The sequence below is a fragment of the Sporothrix schenckii genome, assembly GCF_000961545.1.
Source record: "Sporothrix schenckii 1099-18 chromosome Unknown Cont47, whole genome shotgun sequence".
Lineage (NCBI taxonomy): Eukaryota > Fungi > Ascomycota > Sordariomycetes > Ophiostomatales > Ophiostomataceae > Sporothrix > Sporothrix schenckii.
This window is the reverse complement of record NW_015971148.1, coordinates 1,688,837-1,704,505: the sequence shown is the minus strand read 5'-3', so window position 1 is coordinate 1,704,505 and position 15,669 is coordinate 1,688,837. Positions and strand designations below refer to the sequence as shown.

Here is a 15,669-nt window from a genome sequence, read left to right as displayed (position 1 = left end):
CGTAGGTACCCGCCAACGGCCTGTGTCCAACATCGTGGCAGACAAGACATGCTAGATCGTGTGTGCCCCAGCCCAGCTCTCGCTTCGTCTCGTCCGCTATGCCGTGCCCGTGCACTTCTTCGGCATCGTGGCTGGCTAGAGAAGGTCTCGTGTCCCCTTTTCAGACGGTTTCTCTTCGACGTCGGTATTGTCTCTTTTCTTCTGCCCTGGCTGCCCCTCTTTTGTCTAAGCCGGACCTGTTCAGGCTTAATACAAAACGTCGACCAGCCCCAAAGATCTCTCTCGATGTCGGTGTGCACTTGCTCTATTATATTTTTGGTTCAGACACGAGTCGTCAACCTGTGAAGGCATCGCCATTACGTCCAGTTTAGTTGCCAGTGTGTCATTTCTCAGGTCAATGAAGATGCAGCAAAACCTGACTTGAATCCATATTACCATCTATCCAAGCTGGATACGGTGGCAATCGGCAACCAACCTCAGCCAAGTGGTACTTAAGAACGACGAGCCTTGCAATTTATACAACAGTTCATACCGCCCTCTGTTTTACTTGACAAGTTTAGTGCATATCATCGGCAACCTATGACGATATCGACAAAAGAAAATGACGACCACACGTTGGATACAAGAAAAGGAACGACCATACAACACAGCAGAACGATGATCAATCCATAGGTAACGAGGTTCAATTTACAAACAAAAACAAATGGATTTCTCACGAAGACCGCGGCGCCACCCTACCCACCTACAACTCCAGATCTAGCGGCTTCACCGAGTAGGATGTCACGGGCCCGTACTTTGGGAACAGATTGTCGGCCGACATGGGTGTGTAGCTGCGCTGCTGCACGGTTATGTTCAGACTTGGGACCGAGGACACGAGCACGGCGCGGCCGTCGGGCGTCTTAATGACGACACTGATGCCGCGGAGTCTGGCCAGGACATCGTCGTTGTTGTTGAAGACTGCAGGCAGTGTCCGCCGCGTGGCCTCGTGGACAAGAGCGCGACGCAGCGGCGTCACCGAGTAGCTGGTGCCGGTCTGGGGCATGGACAGGATGCTGGTGCTGCCGATGCGGGTGGTGTCGCGGTGGTGGCCGGCTTTGGTTTTGCCGCCACCTTGGCCATTGAGGTGCAGCTCGATGGTGCAGGGCAACGGCAGCTGGGTGCGGTCGACGCTGACTTCGATGCTGTAGTCATTCGTGCTGAGCGCGCGGGCATTGGGGATGACGGCGGCCGGGTGCAATGCGGCGGCGGCGGCAGTGGTGACGGCGGTGGTGGGGTCGATGCCGATGCCCTTGTTGTCGCTCGTGGCGGCACGCGCCCGGCGGATATGCGGCAGTTTCCACCACCCGAGACGACTAGCGCTCGCTGCCTCTCTCTTCGATTTCCTCCTCGCCGCAACACCGCTCGCCCGCGGCCCGTACAAGTTGTTGACGGAACTGCGCACCGAGTTGGCCAGGTCGGCAGGCGCCAGCGACCAGTCGTCGATTTCTGGATAGGTGTACCCAAAGACGGCCATGGCCTCGACGGACCTGCTGGTATAGAAAACCAGCGGACTGCTGCTGTCGCCCGCAACAGACGGGCCCATGAACGGCTTCAGTGGGCTGTTGGCCGTCATGGGTCCGCTGGGCGTGCCGTACAGGGCGTTGCCGTGCTGACTGGTGGTGAAGACGGGGTCGTTGAAGTTAATGGCCTGCCACATGGCGTAGAGGCGGTCAACGTTGGCGTGGTGCAGCATGAAGATGGGGTCGAAGCCCGACCAGTTGAGGTCGCCCATGTGGCCCGAGTGGCCGGCCACGGAGAAGCAGGCAATGTCGTTGTGCACCACATTGTGCGGCTCCTCGAAGCTGGCGCCTGCGTTGGACATGGTCGCCATTGCCTCGAATGTTGTGCTGTGTGTAAAGACGGCATACTGGAGAGAAACGTTAGCTGTGTTTCTCGCTTCTGTCCCCCGCTTCTTTGTCCTCGCTTCGCTCCGGATCCCACTCGCTGAACGACTCACCACTTTATCTTGCAACTGTCCGCCGTCAACCCCCATCACACTATTCACCTGGTCCTCGTCGCTCACGCCCGCCGCCGCGCCCGACACCGTCGTGCACCGCTTCGTCTCGTTAAACTGCGCCAGCGACCCGCCGAAGCCGCCGCCATGGAACGGGAAATTGGGGAACTGGAAACTGACGAGGGGGTTGCGCATGGTGGCTGGACCCGCGGGACCGTTAAAATTGACAGTCGGGCCCACCACGGCGGGCGGCAGGCTGGCGTCCTGGGCCCAGTCCCAGTAGGGGATGCGGAACGTCTGGGCGGCGGCCGTGTAGGCGTCGACGGTCTCGACTGGGTACTGCTTGGCGGCCTTGAGGACGTGGCGGGCGAGGATCTGTTCAAAGAGGGCGAGGTAGGGGCGGTGCCAGCTAATGAAGGTTGTTTGCTGTGCACGTCAGTGGCCGTGGCTGGAGTATAAATGAAGGACGAATGAGGAGAGATACAACATACGCCGTGGGGACAATATCCCGAGTTGGCACCACCGGTGGTCTGGTTGACGCCGTTCCATGGCAGGAACGGGAGTCCGTGGATGCCTGCTATCTGGTAGTACGACTCGATCTCGGTCATGTCGTCCCGCTGGAACATGTCCAACGCCTGGATGTAAAGATCCCTATCGATTCGGTCAGCGGTCAACATTCGACGACACCGATGCCAGCGTTGCCCTCCCAACTAACCAATGTGGACCTGCTTCATAATAGAGGTCGTTGATGTTGATGCGTGAGGGTCTCTGGCCTGTGCTGTTGTTGATGCCGCTTGAGACACCGACGACGATGCCCGGAGGCGTGGTTGAGGACTGCGCCGTCGCCACTGGCAGAAGCTCAGACAACAGCCAGGATGAAAGGGCCACTGCCAAGAGCGGCCGCCCAAATGACGAGATGGAGATGGACAGAAGACGCATGGTGGTGGTTGGGCCAACAAGCAAAGGGACGACACGTTACACGTTAGTTGGACATGAACGAGAGTTCCGTGGAGAGAGAGGAAATGGGAGAGAGACGGTGATTGAAGATGGGGAAAAAAAGAGTGACAGATGCGGAACGGTTTGTCGTTCAAAGCTCTCCCTCCATCTGCTCATCTGGTCCAAAGACAAACTCGAGGGGCACGACTGTCGACGGCGTACTTGTATATTTATATGATTTATGTGTTTTATATGTTGTCAGTGTTTTGCATATTTATATTGCCCGTCTTTGCATACAAGCACTTCCAGCCATCGTTTGTCTTTCCTTTACATGTCTCCAGCCCGGTTTGTTCAGCTCCAGCGGTGGTCTAATTGCTTTTTTTCATGCTTCATGTTGTAATTCCCGTCTTGTGTCACCACAAGTGGGAATACAAGCTTTATTCAGTATTGACTACCCCGGTTGTGGCTTCAAGGGGATTGTACAGAGTCAATACGACCGACCACACGGCAACACACCGAAAAAAAACACACCAAAGACAAACGACAGGCTCTCCAAACTCCAAAAGTGAGGCTCCTCTTCGGCTCGTTACACCCAGCCCAGGAATACGCAAACCAGGCAACACTCTGCCATCTTGCTCAACTGGAGGCCACTGAGACCAGAAACACGGCGTCTCTGTGCTTGGAGACGGCCCGTTCCATGTGTTCCTGTGCTCTTTGAAGTGTCCTGCATACTTGCTGTGCTCCTGCGTCCTGCGTCCTGCTTCCAACCGCATTACACTTTACGCACAACACACTCGCAGCATGTGCAGCGGCACACTGGGGCTTTCGGTGGTAGTAGATTGTATGGTGTTGCAGCTAGTAATGGTGTGGAATACAAAGCCAGAGCATAACAAAGTGCGTATTTGTCGATATGTATAGTGGAGGAGGCGGTCGACAGTGGACTACGCGAGATAGAGCTCAAAACATGTAGGAATTGGCCGATTTGAAAAGACGTAACTCGACACTGACAAAGTCAACAAACAGTCGCCGATCTTAACTGGATGTTCTAGAAGCTCTCTAAGCTTTCGAACAATCTCGAACCTCATACGCATGGACGGATCAGGGGCATTATTTTCCGACAATCCTTCTCTCGTCGAAATCGTCGCCCGTGGATTTTTTTCTGTCTCCGTCTCCTCTCTGTGGTTTCTGACCTGTCCTGGTCTGTCTCATGACTGAGTCTGTCTCGAAGGCGTATATCTATGACCTTAACTTACATCGCCTTGATATGGGACAGCGCATAAAAACGCCATATTGCAATGCTCTACCTCTGTATATATGCTCCCCGGTGTAGGACAAATTAACCATAACATAAGAGCACAAGGCGATACGTAAGGAATGCGAGATACGCCAAGTCTCCAATGCTCTCGTCTCTTGAGTGTGCCTATTTTGAAGTATGTCTTCTATCCTAACCAGTTACAATTATCTGTCATTTTAGTCTTCTTTTTACTCCCTCATATCCATGCAAAGGTATGGTGGAAAGATGAAAAGAAGCACTCTGGAAGACACGAGCCGACCGGTGTGCAGTATCAAGACGGGAATTGGAAACGGAAAGTGAGAAATACATTGGAATACGAACCATTCCCCTATTGGGCTCGACAAAACAAACGTGCTCGATGCTGCAGCTTCTTCTGTGTCTTGCCTCTGTTGTTCTCCCACCTTTATGTTGTGAAACTGGCGTTGTACGACCGCCGTATTTGGATACGGGAACGGGCGACAACAGAAGACAGAGATACGCGCCGCATTGTTGTTGTCTGCCCCTGGTATGGAACACACAAGAAAAGCAGGCGTCATCCTGGAAAGCTGTGTGCGTTGTTTCGTCTCTCATTATCGCCCATGTCCTTGTCTTTGTCTCTCTATTTTGTTCCTAGAACGATCAAAATAGAAACAAGAGCCGGATTTTGAGTGCAATTGTCTCTCCTTGTTCCGTTTGTACACCATTGTTTGTCCTTCTCCGTGAGGCTGAACATTGGCGGCAGTTTTTTCCAGGGCACTCGAGGGTCATCGTCAGAGAGAATGGAAGCAGCAACACAAAACGCCGTTTGCAGAACGCCACAGACGCGGTGGACACCGACAACAAATTGGATGACAGTTGGCAACCTTCAAGTGACAAAACGGTACAAAAGAGGCGAACCGAGGAGACGTGGCACTCACCTGTGGCTTTCTCGTTCTCTTTCATCTGGAGTCAGTGCATGAACGTATGCGAGTGAGTGGGTTCCAAGAAAAAATTCCAGAGGGTGAGAAAGCAAGCGCAGAGGCTCTTTGAAAACTATTCAGTGGCCTGGCAAATGTATTGAACGGAGTGCCCGCCTTGTCTTGCTTTGGATCTTTCCGAACTGCTCTGTTCCCGCCTTGTCTCGGCGACCATGTTCGGTCGGGACAATATTAAGGTTGTAATCGAACGAGAAAAACAAAATTAAGGAAAAAAAAAGAGGAGGACACGCCCGATGAAGAGTCCAGCATAGAGATTCAATTCGTACTCGACGGTTGTGCGACTGTTGTGGGACGTGGCACAGAAGCAAGTCGAGGGAGGTGCAGAATGCACTGAAAGGAGAGACTCTCAAAGGAAAGATAATGGCATTTTAAATGGACGGCTATTATGGCAATGATAATCGAGCGACTGTCAGGGCAGCAATTGGTTTAAGGGGGACAATAAAAGTTCTTGTTTCAAAGAGGATGGCAAGCAGGTCATATCCAAAATTGTACAAAATAATATTAGGAATGTAGAAAGTAAGTAACATGGTATGATGCCAGAACAAAAAATGTCAAGAGAGCCGGGACGGCTCTTGTATCCTGATAACTCCTTCGTGTACAAAAAACAAAACTGTATAAGTCGCGTCTATCGTGTGGTCGTTTCAATCCCATCAATTTTCGGTCGCAGCAGTGAAAGCTCCTTTGCATATCTTCAATCGTCATATCATTCACCCTTTCGAGCTTTTTTGTCGCCCATAGCGTCCGCTCTACAGAGACTTCTCCAGCAGCACCAGGTCCCGGAAGCCCTCTTTCCACTGCTTGGACTGGTCTGCTGTGGGCTTCGGCAGTGGGCTACGCGCATAGCCGCCGTACCCGCTCCATGCCTCGAGACCGGCCTTGACACCGACAACACCGCCCTGGATTGCCGTCCAGTCGCCCTGCGACAGAGTCTCTTGCATGGCCTGAGCCTCAGTCAGACGGCCCTGGTTGAACAGTTCGATGGTCTTGACGCAGGCCTTGGGCGCAATGTTTGCCAGGCCGGCCAGGATGCCGTGGCCACCAGCAACCAGTGTCTGGACGGTGAAGTCGGCCGAGCCACCAAGAACAAGGAATTCAGGAGCGTCATCGCTCCCGGAACCTTCCTTCTTAGGGAACATCTTCCGCGTCGCCGCGGCCACTCGGTTCAGCTTGCCCGTGTTGCCGCACGTCAGCTTGACGCCCACGATGTTGGGGTGCGCGGCGAGTTTCACAATAATGTCGGAAGACAGATCCATGCCATTGACGGCACCGGGGAAGTTGTAAATCAGCAAGGGGATCGGCGACGCGTCTGCAACGGCGCAGAAGTAGTCCAGAATGGTCTGTGACGATGGTGCAAAGAGCGGAGCGTAGTAGGATGGTGGCAGCACCAGGGCGAAATCGCCACCTGAGGCCCAGGCATCCCGGCACAGCTCAATGGTCTCTCGCGTGCTCTGCGTTCCGCAACCCACAATGATGGGCATGTGTGCGAATCCAGCCGAGTCAAGCGCCACACGGGTAGTCTTCGTGACGAGGCGGCGCTCCGCGTGGGTCAAGTGCACGGCCTCGCCATTGGAACCCTGGGTGGCCAGGCCCATGACACCGGTCCGTGCAAGACGCACAGCGTGCTGTGCGATGGTGTCCGTGTCAACGTTTTCGGTGACTGGGTCGAAGAAGCACATGGTGGGGACGTAGACGCCCGGCAACAAGCGGCGCTTGCTGGTGTGGAAGTTGTCAACAACGACGTCGCCATCATCGAGAGACGACCGGCTGTCAAAGGAGCTGCTGAGTGGCGACGAGTTGGCAGCTGTTGAGTCCACGAAGCCACTTAGCCGCAGGCCAGATGATGCTGCCGCAGCCGGGATCCGTGGACCGAAGCGAGTAAAGCCAGCTGTGTAACTGCCAGCTGGCGAGGGAGCATCGTTGTGAGGTGACATGATGCTTGCGTGTGAATATGGAAGAGAGATGGTAAGGAGATGAGGGGGATGAGAGGAGGAGGAAAAAGGAGAACGGAGAGCTTTGTTCTTGGAAAATTGATGTGTATCTCGTATGCACTCGGAGGAGATAGAAAAGTGAAAGTGGACGACGAGTGTTTCAAAGAGAGAGTGATGGGGGGATGTGTTCAAGATAAATACTTGGACTACTCGTGCAAGTGACGAGCGAAGAAGTAGAAGGTAGTGCAGTTTAAATTGAGTAGACAAAAGAAAGACATAAATAAAATAGCAACGAGGGAAGAAGAGACGTGTCGCCAGTCGAGAGGGGGGGGGGGGGTGTATGGAACAAGAGTCCGAAACCAGCAACTGACGCTTGTCGATAACTGGTGCTTGTAAGGAGTTAGGAAGTGGAAAGAAGAATAGTGGGCAGAAAAAGACGATAGAGAAATCGAAACGAAGGCGCAGTAGCGCAGTAGGATCATGAAAAAAAAAAAAAATACTAGAGTCCGACATAAAACAAATCAAGATTTGCAAAAAGGGATCCCAAATCATGGCCAGGCCTCGAAGACCTGGTCGTGGCACTGGCGCACCTCTCTCCCAGCCCTGTGGATACGCCGGCCGGTTTTGGGACAAGATGGATGATGAATCGGCAAACCACGCGGACAGTCTTGCAATATTTTCTTCCTGCCCTGTGTCTTTTCGGTGATTTTATTCATGTCGAGGTTTTTGACTCGTCAGTGTCTCCGATGAAGGGTCAGAGCTTGGCCTAAAACAGACAAGCTGGTGAAGCAACGTTGGATAAGAAGGAGGGTGGTGATCAAGATGAAGCCAGGGGTACAGTTGGTCAAATGGGGTGTAAATGGGGGTGGCAGAGGAGAGTTGAAAGGAGAGGCAGCAATGGCGGACAACGAGGGACAGCTGTGGGACACGATGCTTGGAAGAAAGGACAAGCGGTGACGAGGGCGATGCTATGGCTCTTGTTACTGGTCACCTTGTCGTCTGCTCGTTGGTCTTTCGCCTTCGTTTTCGTCCTGTTTTCTTCCGGGTTGTCCTCGGTTGTTTTGCACGTATGACGACATGACAGGCCAGATTATCGAGTGAGTGTGCTTGAAGGCGCTGAAAACAAACACACAAAAATGCAAGCCCGGTGTAAGAGTGTGTCAGGAGGACAAAATTTTGGGGCTTTGCGAAGGAGGTTGGACTAGGTAGAATGAGTGGGTGTGTTGTTTCGAGGAAGTGTTCATTCGGCGCCGGGCAAGGCGATGAGCAGAAAGAAGCAGCTGGCGGCGGAGTGCAGTCCAGAGCTCGTATTGGTCTAGCTGGCTGCGAGCAGGACAGGACAGCCTTTTGTTGCGTCTGTCTCATTGAAGCGGAACCGTCCAAGAGGTCTCTGGAGAGTGGATATTGGAGGCGACAGGGGCGAGGCCCAAGACAGAATTAATGTGGTTCTGTGTGGGGGTTAGCGTGGCCATATGATGTGAAGACGACAATACCGGGGCAATGCGAGGCGATGGGGCGTGTGGGAACCCAGATGTTGTGGAATAGAATTGAAGCGGAAATGGTCAAAATAGGAGGCAGAGGAAAAGCGAAAGGAACATCGGATCGACGGAGGAGGGGAAATGGAGGAAGGGGAGGAGAGGGAGGAAAGTACGGGTTTGTTTTCGGAATTGACCATCGGAAGAAAACTTCAAGAGCAATGAACAACAAAATGCAGGAGCGAAGTGTCACGAAAGATGATAGTGGCAGTAGCAGATGACGCACGAAATAAGTGTTGCTTTTTGTTTTGGCAGAATTGGGAAGGAACCAACATGGGTCATGTTACCAACGCTAGCCCAGGAGGGGAAATAAATTCGACTTGTTCTGTTCTCTCTTTCCTTCTTCTTGGGCCTGTTGTTTTCTGGCTCTTTCCTTGGACACAATAAAGCCATGAGAATGGGAAAGACCAGCCCTGGAAGGGGAACGGATCAGAGGGAGGCAAGTACTTTACGGCTTGGGGAACGATCAACAAAAACGCGAAAGAAATGAAGGGGAAAAAAAGAAGAAAAGAGACCAAAATAGGAAAGGAAAAAGAATGAAAGGCCTGCAGGATCGTGTGTTTGCCTGCCCGACGCCGCCGAGACGCGTGTGCCAAGCCCATCAGGGCATGGCCATGTGACGAAATTGGCAGGAACGAGGCCGCCAACAGACAGAAGAGGGCTCCGAAAAAGTAGAAAGGAAAGTGCAACGTTTATCGAAATAGGAAAGAACCGCCTGTGTCGTGAAACAAACGGGCACTGTTGGGTCTGTTTTCTACACAATGTGTAGCTCGCAGTTCTCTTCTAGGAGCATAGACGTTGCCTTCCGTTGTCTTTGTTCTTTTCTCTTGTACACAACCCGGTGATCGGTTGAGGAAAACGCGATCAGGGTTGTGCGCAATGTGTACGACGTATGCGGCAGACGCGGCCACAGTTGACGGATAAGGAGAAGAAGGCAGGAACAAGAAGATCATCCTAAGGCTGCCATTCTCATTACTCGCAGACCCATGAACAACGTTGGGGACAGGGGCTGGATGCCGGCATTTGAACCAGGGTCAAGATAGACAGGACGCTGGTGGCTTCTATATGTAGAGTACTTGTACTCTGTTGTATCACTAGAAGAATTATCTTCCCTTTTCTCCCATCCCAGAATCGTGCTATTCTTAACGACGCTTCTATATCAGGTCGTCAACAATGCAAGGTTCAGTTTAATTCTACAAGCCTTGTCATGTATATACTTGAAATTCGTATAAGTATGGGGCGTGTAAGCACAACGTGGCACTTTTGTTCCGCAAGGCCCAACCTTGTCCGATCAAGAAGAAGCATTTTCGACGTGAAAGCATGGACCGGGCGTCATTTTGTTAGCCTGTCACGGCCCCCTGCACACCGCTTCTTACAGGAGGCACAGTGATACATCGGAGTAGAAAAAAGCAAGCATACTTGAAGAAGCAGAAAAAAACACAAATATGAAGTCTGGATTCGGGCACTCGTGCAAATACTTGTCTGAAATAAGAAAAGATAATCATAGAAGCAGTGAGCGAGTACGTTGTCCGATGTATTATTGAACCGGTCAAAGCCACATCGAGTTTTGATATTAGCATGGGCCTTGATGTTACTTTCTTTATTTATTTTTATTTCCTTTGTCTCAACGTATCTTACACTACCGCTACGTATTGGACTAGCTTCTCCATGAGAATGTTTGAAGAGCAGACCAGAGAAGATTCCGACTCATCGTTAAGTGGCCTGGCCGCTTTCTTCTGTCGGATACGTCCTACATGTACTCCGCACAATAGCGAGGCGTTCCGTCTACTTTAATAATGAGAGGCCTGGTGACCACTTTTGGTTATTTACTTGCCCAAATACGCTTTCCGACTGTGGAGTCAGATTGTGTTTGGAAACAGTCATGAATATCATGGACTCGCGGAACTCGCCCTGTACTTTTCCTGTCCACTTTCACCCATTTTCTTACCTTTGTTTTCTTGGGCCTCTCGACAGCGAGTCCGATCGTCAAAATGTCCCATTCAGCCCCATAAAGCAAGGAGCTCCTCAGCTGCAAATGACCCAAAAGGGGTCCGCCAGCGGTAAACGAGAGACCATCAGATGGGTGTTCTTGATGTTACCCGTTGTATCTCCGGAGACGGATGGACTGCTCTGTTTTGTAAATAAAATACAGAAAAAAGAACCCCCCCCCGGCCATGACGAACCTTTGTTCGCTGTCTACGAAGCTTGGGAGGGTGAAATGCATAGAGTGCAGTAGGTCAAAAGGCTAAAGTAGCAAAACTACCCACTGCAGTAACCTTTTTTTACACCTTTTTTAAAGACGAGTCGGAGTTTGCCGTGGAGGACAACGAAAACAAAAGAAGACAACAGTCGCACGACTTTGGAACAAACCGTGTCAGTGGTGGAAAAAAGAAAATGCAAAATTCAAGAAAACCTGTCACAAACAAGGAGGCAGAGCCCCAGTCTGCGTCGGTACTTGATTTGAGCTTTTTTTTTTTTTTTAAAAAAAAAACAATAATAAAAAAATCGTTTCTTATTTTCAGGCATCCCAGTCCCAAGGTCATGGTCCTGGATTTGCCACACACCGGCCCCCTTTCTTGCTTGGGAGGTTTCCCTAAATATTTTCTCTGGTTCTTTTCTGGGTGCGATGGCCGTGCCCTACTTTCCTGTAAAATTGCAGTGGGCTTAAATCGGAAAACGAAACTTCCAGTCCAGACGTTGTATCACCGTTACAATGCCTGACGTGCCTCTCATCTTGTCCAGAAAGGGTGTAGTGAGCACAGACACCGAACTTTTCTTGAGCTGTGCGGGGGTCAGGTTCTCTTTTCTTACCACACGACATGTTTTCCAGACTGACAGGGGCGTCGGGGAATGTTGGGATTGGTGGAGGCAATGCGACAGACAGCCAGGGCATCGTACGTCGTATTACTTTTGCAAGCTTTTCTTTTTGAATATTGGTCCTCTCATAGGTTCATTAACTGAAGGCCCACGACAAATAGTGTACATTTTCTTTTATGGAGAAGCAGAACTTATGTGGATTGTCGAGCGCGTGACAATATCTGTACAGCCAGTAGACATGCTTGCAAGGGGCAGTTCGAGACGAACAAAAGAAAAATAAATGAAAAATTCAAAGAACGGGTAAAATAGGGAAAGGAAAAAGCGATGTTCTACAACATTGCGAATGTCTTCGTCCTCAGATATTCTGTATTCTGTACCAGGTATTCAAAGCTCGAACCACCGAGAGGCGGAAACACAGACACATTTTGCTTGGATTTATGTTCCCTGTCTCATCCCTGTCACCTCCAACTCTCCAATGGGCCTAACCCCCACACTATTTTGGCCTCTTTGCCTCCCAGCCGTTTGGAGCTTTTCGTGTTTTTTTTTTTGTTCCAAATGTGACAGGGATCCGATAGGATGGAGAAGATGACCACTGTCTCGTGTGCCTGAGCCTCCACTGGCCTCGAAGCGAGCCCATCTGCACCCGAAACCCCTCTTTCTACGAATTTGACTCTCAACGATATAATTTCCCCTTTTGACGTTTGCACTTTTTTTTTATAGATAGACATCCCCTTCTTGTCATATGGTAGGCAGATGTCGGCTACAGTTACGCGAACGGGCCGAGATGGAAATAGTGAACAGAAAAAACCACAGCAAGGTGTCAATGGTGGAGGATGACAGTGTTGTGCTGCTCTAGCTTTTGTTGCTCTGCACACATCTCACTCCGCATCTATCCCCATCCACTTTATGTTCACGCGTGATTCCTTGCAGTATCCATCCATTGTCTGACTGTTTGATTTTGACTCTTTTTTGTCGACACTCTTCGTGTGTGCCCAACTGTTACGACGCAAGTCGCGGCTATCCGATATTGGGTTACAACGGCCATCGAACACGACTCTGGCCGCCAACGACCAAGAGTCATGAAGAGGACAAAGAAGACAATCAGACGAGAACCACATTCACGCCTGGACCAGTCAACAATGTACATATGTCGATGCATCGATGTATGGGGAATGTGGTAATATTAGGCTCCTTCCTGCACGTCTCCGATCGACTTCGTATCAGGCCGAGTTTTGTTGTCCGACTTCCTTTTACATTTCCTGGCGGCTGTTTTTACTTCGTTCGTGGTGATACTACCCCCGACTTTTCTGACTTTTCTGTGTATCCTCGTTATGCTTCCTCCGGCTAAAGCTGGCCAGCTGCAGCTGTATTCGACAAACGTTTCTCCAATCCACCATGATGCCCGAGATCGACGCTGTCGACTTCCGTTTCCATCCTTCATCATGAATTCGGCCCTCCTTTTCTTGTGATCCTGCATCCTGCAAGCTTTGAAGGACTCGCTCTCAAAATAGGCATTGACTGCGGCTGCAATTTATCAAACGTGAAGGAGACGCTCTCGACATTAGTCTCTTGGTATTGCGGAAGCGCGTCTGACCAAGGCAGGACGCAACAACGCTGTGCATGAGACGCATTATCATATGTCACGACAAGCGTCTCGCACAACCCCTCTTTCTTTACGGGGCGCTGCCCCAGATTTTCGTTTCCCCACGTCCGGGAATGAAGAAGGTTGACTGATGTCCTTTTTCCCTTTCCATTTCCCGCCCCTCCACCATTGCATTTTTTACATTAACCACCCACGTATGTAGTAGATTTGTTACTTCCGCTCGAAAGACGCCGTTCAAGAGAGCTGATGGATTTCGTGGATTATGGAAGATGGGCGAGAAAGGAGGATGCGTCCGACGAACTAAGAGCAATCAATGGGTTCAAAGTTTGCGAATCTCGTGATGCTTATAACGTCCTTTTATTACTGCTGCGCCGCAGGTCCGCTTCAAATGGGGACACGACAACGCTTTGAAAAAAGGGTCACAGATTCCAGACTTCGCCAGATGGAAATAGTAACGGGTTTGCGCAGTCCAGGTGCATCCTACAAAGTGTCTCATTCAGGCCTCCTGACAAGGACCATACTCAATATATCCACATCCGGTGACACGATCGGATATCGACCGACCCAAGAAAATACCCTGTCTCTGTATGCTTTTCAGGCTGGCCTGGTCTCGGAGAAACCGCACACGAAGACAATAAACTGTTAACAGCTTCTCCCGATTATACCGACGAGAGTGGTGTCATGGCCATCTGTTCCTTATACCTGTCTCAGTTGCGTCCAGCGTGGTGCACTTCGAAAGGCACCATGTATCCGTAACTGCGCAGCCGCCTCTTCGCTACCTCCCATCCCTCATATTTTGCCTACTTCGTCCATTCCATTCCCTCTTGTGGACACCACTTGGGTTGGCATCCCCCTCATGCACGCAAGTGCACGCTTGTCCTGCACCCCGCAATCTGGACCTGCCCTCTTGACGCTACGACTTACGACGTACAAGGTACGAACTGCTGACGAGGGGTTCGCTATAGGCTTGGCTTCTGTCGTCGACAGGAGGGTCGTCGGGCCCCGAGGAGGGCTGCCTGAATATTGCCTAGGGGCGTGGATGTATCGCAATGCGCTGGCGTACTGATGATGGTTGCTTGGGTGGATATGAGGTGCGAGGGACGTAAGAGGAGCGAGAGGCGCGTGAGGATCATGAGGAGCTTCAAGTTGAGCCTTGTGGTTCGGACGTTGAGTGAGACTGCATACGCAAAAGTCAGTTCTCTCATAACGACGAGGACAACGCCCGGTTCAACCAAAACCTCATCCGATGCACTCCCACAACTAGCCAGACTGCACGCAACACGTGTTGGTTGCAGAAAGACATCACCAGACGTCGGCATCCACGCCTTTAGGGAAATGAAAGCGAACCCTGCAATGCATGAGAACCAAGACTTTCCCAAGAATGCTGTCCAACGAGAATGAACCGGTCAGCCGTGAACACACCGGTATATGTCGTTGTTCCCTTCTTGGGCATATCACAGGTCTCGTGGCTGCCACACAAGAACGGATGGGCCCGAGGCGCGGCATGGGCACGAAATATTGATATACTTTGTATTGAATGTACATTCGTTGCAGCGTGGTCGTGTCAAACAGGTTGCAATGTGTTCTTGTCATGGAGTACCTGCCTTAGACTCGATGGTATTGGTCGAGTTGGCTTGAGTGGCAAAGTGGCAAAGAGACGGGGCCAGGAAGGATAGCTGGAGGACATGGCGAGTCTCCGAGAAGCATGCGAGTGCTGGCTCCTCGCGTCAAACTCGAGAGACAGAGAGGGCTGCAGAGCATGGATGGCTCTCGACCATATCAGCGATTGAACCCCCGCCATGCACAACATCGACATGATCTTCGCGGGCGGCGTACATGTACAGTCGCATCACCTGCCTCTGATCCTGCATCTGTCGATCGGTAGGTGTGCCGTGAAAGTAAAAGCATAACACAGATTAGGAGCGAGCATGTATCCGACCTATGGTGGCGATCGTGGCTGGGATGACACTGAGATCGGAAGTCGATGGTGGTCACGCGACAGAGACACTGTGTCGGCAGACATTGTGTTGTTCGGAGATTTTGGCCACTTTAGACACTGGACGCTGGCCAGAGGTTTGCCTCAACGCACAGCCTGAGCCGAAGGGCCAGCGTGATAGAAGGGTGTGGGATTAGCAAAGCGGGCGGAGAGAGATGCCGCTGGCTGGTGCGGTTGCCGGATCCAGACGAAACAGCTTGGGGTGTAGGTCGGATGGTGGCTGGTGGTCAACACTAACGTCGATACACGGAAAGTGGCCAATGGTGGACTTGTCGATTGTCAAGCTGACATCCGAGGGATGAATGAGGGCTGCCCAAGGGAAGCGGTCGACGCTGATGAAGCTGTTTATGATAGCAGAAGTAAACATCTCGATCATCCCACGATGATCGACTTCACCTCCGTTTTGAACGGCGTCAACCAGCCCTCATGTCGCCGTCAAGGTCCCCAACTAGAATGCCAAAGAAAGCCATTTTCAAGGCTGGATGCTTCTTTCCCGAAATTTCCTGAGTATCCCCCACGGATGTTTGCCACGAACCACAACGCCAGAAGCTTGAGAAGGATGTGCCCTGGGCAAAGTACGTTGTCGACGCCACCAAGCCGCTCACTGCAGC

General features: G+C 51.4%; 3 protein-coding genes across 3 annotated transcripts; all 3 read right to left on the bottom strand.

Annotated features, from left to right (window-relative positions):
- Positions 1–742: 742 nt before the first annotated feature.
- SPSK_03125 (tyrosinase precursor) lies at positions 743–2,932 on the bottom strand (the record flags this gene model as incomplete). The annotated part of the gene is made up of 3 exons (XM_016729966.1): positions 743–2,419; positions 2,485–2,644; positions 2,709–2,932. 3 exons carry the CDS (start codon positions 2,930–2,932, stop codon positions 743–745), a joined length of 2,061 nt encoding a protein of 686 aa, XP_016585120.1.
- A 2,993-nt stretch (positions 2,933–5,925) lies between these two features.
- SPSK_03433 (uncharacterized protein) lies at positions 5,926–7,110 on the bottom strand (the record flags this gene model as incomplete). Its single annotated transcript, XM_016730271.1, has 1 exon — positions 5,926–7,110. The coding sequence occupies one exon, from the start codon at positions 7,108–7,110 to the stop codon at positions 5,926–5,928; it is 1,185 nt and encodes a 394-aa protein (XP_016585119.1).
- An 8,081-nt stretch (positions 7,111–15,191) lies between these two features.
- On the bottom strand, positions 15,192–15,425 carry SPSK_03810 (uncharacterized protein; the record flags this gene model as incomplete). The annotated part of the gene is made up of 1 exon (XM_016730642.1): positions 15,192–15,425. One exon carries the CDS (start codon positions 15,423–15,425, stop codon positions 15,192–15,194), a length of 234 nt encoding a protein of 77 aa, XP_016585118.1.
- Between the last annotated feature and the right edge of the window lie 244 nt (positions 15,426–15,669).